Source organism: Suricata suricatta, chromosome 4, assembly GCF_006229205.1.
Source record: "Suricata suricatta isolate VVHF042 chromosome 4, meerkat_22Aug2017_6uvM2_HiC, whole genome shotgun sequence".
NCBI classification, from domain to species: domain Eukaryota; kingdom Metazoa; phylum Chordata; class Mammalia; order Carnivora; family Herpestidae; genus Suricata; species Suricata suricatta.
The window spans coordinates 69194492-69200491 of NC_043703.1; the positions used below are offsets into that span (position 1 = coordinate 69194492).

A 6000-nucleotide genomic window follows, 5' to 3' on the forward strand; every position below is an offset into this window, starting at 1 on the left:
TGACCCAGCCCTAGAAAGAAGTGGGGTCCTTCCCGTCCCTGCCTCCCCTTCCGTGGTCCGGTTCTCCCGCTGGCCTGCAGCTGCCATGCCCTGGCCCGGGGCCGGGAGGAGTCACGCTGGCAGGATGCAGCCACAGAGCAGGTGTACTGCGTCAGCACACTCTACACTAGTAGTCACCACCTTTGTGGTATAGTGCACTACTACTTTTATACAAAATAAAAATCAAAATACAAGTTTTGTAAGTAGAAAAAAATACAAATTAGAACGGCATAGTACAGCATGAGTTTGTAACAGTTACTAACATTTAAGTGCTTACTCTACTGTAGCTAAATATTAATTGAAAAGCAAATAATTTATATTTCTTAATGACAATATAGAATCTTCAAGTCTAAAACTACATTAAGTTCTCTGTAAATCAAAATACCATAAGAGAAAAAAATCATAAAAGAGCTCAAAATACAGTTAAATAAGTTATATGTACACAGATCATTTTAGGTAATTTATATAGCTCCTAAATTAATCTTAATTATTTTTCCATTGTTTACAACTCTTACGGGTATTCAGCATAAACCATTTACTAGAGAACACGTAATACCAATTAATTCCAATTTTTAGAACTTCCTGCTGGAATCCGTTAAGTGGTTTCTTTGCCTCTAGTATCTTCACCCCAACTCCAACCCAACTACCTAGTGTGCAGAATTTCCTAAAACACTATCATTTGCCAGGATACAAATCTTTCAGTGACCTTCTGCTGCCTAGCTAGTCAAGTTTTCTCTTCTGCTCATTAATTGATTGTCTTTTTTAAAAAACTGATGTACAGAGTTCTTTAGAACATAGGATATTTCTTTGTTCTATCTTTGCCCAGAGATTTTAAGCTTCAGTGTAATCAGATCTACCACTATACATGTACCTTATTTAAGAAATTCTTCTCCACTGAGTGGAAAAATATTCAGCCATATTTCCCCCCAAAGTTTTAGAATTCTGCTTTTTCATGTGTAGGTCTTTTTTTGTTCCACTTAAAGCATGCACACAAGTGCAAGTGGGGAAGAGGCAACGAGACGAGAGAGAGAGAGAGAGAGAGAGAGAGAGAGAGAGAATCCCAAGCAGGCACCCTGCTGTCAGCGCAGAGCCCTATGTGGGGCTCCCACTCACGAACTATGAGATCATGAGCTGAGTGAGCCAACCCACCCAGGCGCCCCTTAAGCCTTTAAATGGGCTGAAGTTTCTTCCTGATTACAGTGTCAAGTAGGGATCCAGCTTTCTCCCTGTCTCAGGAGCAGATTGTCCCGGCACCACTGACTGGACAGCCTTTCCTTTCCCCATTATCTGCGTCCCCACTTGTGTCACACTATGAGGTAGGCAGAGGGGGAGGGTTTTCACCGGGACTCTCTTCTATTCTACTCGTCTGTGTATCCTTACACTGGTACACAAATCTCAAAAGACTAAACTAATCTTTAAAATTGCATAAACAAATACAAACCAGAACAATATTAGTCTTATCCTCTAAAAGAAAATTAGACATTAGAAAGAGAAAACTAAATCGAAGAGCGCAGTTACCTTTGTGGGGAGGTAAGGAAGAACTGAACAGGAAAGAGTACAAATGGGGCTTAACTTGTACTTGTGACCTCTTACATTTCTTAAACTGCAGGGAGAGGGAACAGAGAGGATAGGCTACGATGTCTTTTTTAAAAACAATAATCAAAATGATACCATGGCTGATCTTAAAAATTTAACCAACATTCAGGGTCAGTACAGATTCTATTTCTCTTTCCTCAGTACTTTAAAATACACGTTAACATTCAGAATGAAGACACAAACATTGTATGATTTTAAAATACTCTTTTTATTTTTATTTATTTAGCTCAGATTAGATTTCAGTGGTAAGATCTTAAGCTCTAACAGAGCACCTAATACTGTTGAATCAGTAGCATGAACACAAATGAGAGAGGAATTTTACTGTATTAGAAGAGCTGTACACATGCCCAATTGCTATGACTGCACAAAGTAATAATTTGAAAATCCCTTCTCCGGGGGTGCCTGGGTGATTCAGTCATTGAGCATCTGACTGGCTCAGGTCATGATCTCGCAGTTTATGAGTTCGACCCCCACATCGGGCTCTGTGCTTACCACTCAGAGTCTGGAACCTACTTCAGATTCTGTGTCTCCCTCCCTCTCTCTCTGTGCCCCTCCCGCACTCATGTTCTGCCTCTCTCTGTCTCTCTCAAAAATAAAAAAAACTTTTAAAAAACTCTTGTTTTAAATCCCTTCTCTGTCACATAGAAAACCAGGCCCAAGGCAGCAGTGGAGCAAGATGCAACCTTGTTCCAGATACAATTATCAGGGCCAAGAAGGGTGGTGATTCACACCTAGGGAGAAACCACTCTTGCATTCAACTGGGAACTGGAGGAGGAACCCTGAATAAAAAAAACCATCTCGAGTCACTCCGGGAAGGACCTGATACCTGCCCCTCAGTTGACCCTCTGGTAATCTTACAGAAAAGGCTCCTCTGAAATGATTATCCACCCAAGAGATCAGTGGTTGGAGGTAAGAACACGGACTGAAGGAGCCTCAAGAAAATTTTTAGGGTGACAGAACTATTCTCTAACTTGATTGTCATAATGGATACACATACTGTACACACTTAAAAATGATTTTTACTATATCTAAATTATACTTCAAGAAAAAAGAAAAAAAGAATACTCATCCCATCTGAGATCCTACCTGATGATAAATTACAATGGCACTTTAGGCTTAAAGAAGACAATGCCACAGATTTGGCATACAGAGATTCAGTTTATTGTTTTAGGTACAGAGTAAACATATATGTAGGTGTTCATGGAAAACAAAATAATAAAACTAGGGGACAGAAATGTGGGACAAAGACACTCCCATGCAAAAAAGACTCTGCCTCCAGATACAGTATCTGAGTCTGATGAAATAAACTTTCTCACTGAGAAAAAAATTTGAAGGCTCTGATATTTTATATAATTTAATATAGATAACACACTAATAGAGGTATCCTGTATTCTTTACTACAACACAATATTAACAGAAGAGTCACTATAAGGATAAAGAGAAACAAAACAAAAGGACAATACCCTTATAAAAAATCACTACTGGCTCTTTTTTGCAATACCAAAACAGTTTATAGACAGCCTGTGGCTCTAGCACCCTAGCTCCACTCTGCTCCAAGGCCAAAGCCAAATCGCAGAAAACATAGCAGGTCTCATTATTGTGCCCCTTTTAAAAGGAAGCTTTCCCAAAAGCTCATCTGTATATTTCTCCTCATTTTCTATTGGTGAAAACTGTGTATGTCAACTCTTAAACCAATCATTGGCAAGGGAAGTCAAATTACTACAGCTGGTTTTAGACCAGAGATTCTCAACCCTGTCCATCCTCAAGAATCACATGGGACTTCTAAGCTCCATCCCTGACATTCTTATTTAATGGGCCCCAAGTACTTTTCAATTCCCTAGGTACTTTTCAATGCGGAGCCAAGGTTGAAGACAGGGCATTAGTCTACTGGAGGGAAGTATTAGAAAAGCAACCACCTGGTTCTGAGAACTGCTTCCATCTTCAAGGGGTAGGGCACAAGCCCACATATTTATATGGAACAACTCGACCCGGCAAGGATTTAACCAGTGGTGGGCTCCTAAATGAAACTATACAGATTCTATTCCCAAGAATCTAATCACTCAAAGTAATAAAATGGTGTTATATTTCCTTATGGTGTAAGGATTTCTTTATGGTAGACAAGTAGTACAGTTAAATTACACAAATTACTTACCTAATGTGCATCTAAGCTGAGGCTGAAGCCTAATGAAAATTTCCTCTCTGACTTCGTTCAGGCAGGTCTCTATCTTTGCAAATATTTCTGAAGGAAGTTTTTTATAATCTCCATCTAAAAATGAAATACAGATTATCAACTACTCATCAGTCTATATCTTCCATAGAAAACTGAGACATTACCAAGAATGAAAGTCCATCAGAGTCAATATATTTTGCAGAGACAAATGAAAAACATAAAATTTCCTGAACTCTCACTCCTCTCTGTGTTACACCATACATTGCCTTAGTAATCCCCCAGCCCAGTATCCGCATGAGTAACATCTTTGTGCTGGAGGAAATCTCAGTGAAAGCCTGCCTCCCCCAAAAAACCACAGGCCTAGCAAGAGCTACGCTTTCCCGTAGTCTGCCTATCTCTGAGACAACTGAAGCCATGTGTTGTGATTATTAGTTATGCCAGAGACATTTAATCATTTATTAATAACTTTTATTAAACTTATATAGATCACAGGAGCAGATAAAAGTAGTTATTTCCCAAACTAACATCTGGAATAGCTTCCTCCTCCTATTGTCTTTGTAGGATGGGGGCTGCTCAGGGGGTCTTCGAAGACAGTATGTTTATCCAGTTCTGCTTAACGTATATACATCCTGCTAACTTCACACAAATTTGCATCATTAAAAATTTTGTAGGCTAGTTATTACATTCCAACTGAACCACAGTCTTATTAATAATTTCCCTAGTGCTGAACATTCAAGTTGGTTCTTTTTTCACTACTATAAATACTATCATGATAAACATCTTTCAGGCACATATCTATTCATGTTTTTGTTCATTTCTTTGGGGTTAAAGTCCTCATAATGGAGCTATGTGACAGAAAACTATCTAAGATTAATAAGAAAATTATTATGACCAAAAGCTGCCATATGCATCTGACTCTAATTATTCTTTTTTTCATATCCATAATTTTTTTACCCTTTCACTTTATTTTTTTAAAAATTTTTAATAGTTTATTGTCAAATTGGTTTCCATACAACACCCAGTGCTATTCCCCACAAGTGCCCTCCACCATCACCACCACCTCTTTCCCCTCCCTTCAACCCTCAGTTCATTTTCAGTATTCAATAGTCTTTCAAGTTTTGCATCCCTCTCGCTCCCCAACTCTCTTTCCCTCTTCCCCTCCCCCTGGTCCTCCATTAGGTTTCTCTTGTTCTCCTGTTAGACCTCTGAGTGCAAACATATGGTATCTGTCTCTCTGCCTGACTTATTTCGCTTAGCATGACACCCTCAAGGTCCATCCACTTTCCTAAAAATGGCCAGATTTCATTCTTTCTCCTTGCCATGTAATACTCCATTGTGTACATATACATCTTCTTGATCCACTCATCAGGTGATAGACATTTACATTTAGGCTCTTTCCATGTTTTGGCTATTGTTGACATTGCTGCTATGAACATTGGGGTACATGTGCCCCTATGCATCAGCACTTCTGTATCCCTTGGGTAAATCCCTAGCAGTGCTATTGCTGGGTCATAAGGGAGTTCTATGGATAGTTTTTTGAGGAACCTCCACAAAACTTTCACTTTTCGCAGATGACACGATACTCTACATGGAAAACCCGGCAGACTCCACCAGAAGCCTTCTAGAACTAATCCATGAATTCAGTAAAGTTGTAGAGTACAAAATCAATGTACAGAAATCAGTTGCACTCCAATACACCAAAATGAAGCAGCCGAAAGAGAAATCAAGAAACTGATCCCATTCACGATTGCACGAAAAATGATCAAATACCTAGGAGTAAACCTAACCAAGGATGTCAAAGACCTATATGATGAAAACTATAGACAACTTATGAGAGAGATTGAAGAAGACACCAAGAAATGGAAAAACATTCCCTGTTCATGGATCAGAAGAATAAACATTGTGAAAATGTCATTACTACCCAAAGCAATCTACACATTCAATGCAATCCCCATCAAAATTACACCAACATTCTTCCCAAAGCTAGAACAAACTATCCTCAAATTCGTATGGAACCACAAAAGACCCCCAATAGCCAAAGTAATATTGAAGAAGAAAACCAAAACGGGAGGCATCACAACCCCAGACTTTAGCCTCTACTACAAAGCTGTCATCATCAAGACAGTATGGTATTGGCACAAAAACAGACACATAGACCAATGGAATAGAATAGAATAGAGAACCCAGAATGTACG

At 39.1% G+C, this 6000-nt stretch overlaps 1 protein-coding gene across 3 annotated transcripts in view; it reads right to left on the bottom strand.

Moving 5' to 3' along the window:
* The window catches only part of USPL1 (ubiquitin specific peptidase like 1), a 33471-nt gene that overhangs the window by 13507 nt on the left and 13964 nt on the right, over positions 1–6000 (bottom strand). For all 3 annotated transcript variants that reach the window (XM_029936886.1, XM_029936885.1, XM_029936884.1), the window contains one exon: positions 3788–3901. In XM_029936886.1, coding sequence (XP_029792746.1) covers positions 3788–3901 — 114 coding nt within the window. The remainder of the gene's footprint in view (positions 1–3787; positions 3902–6000) is intronic.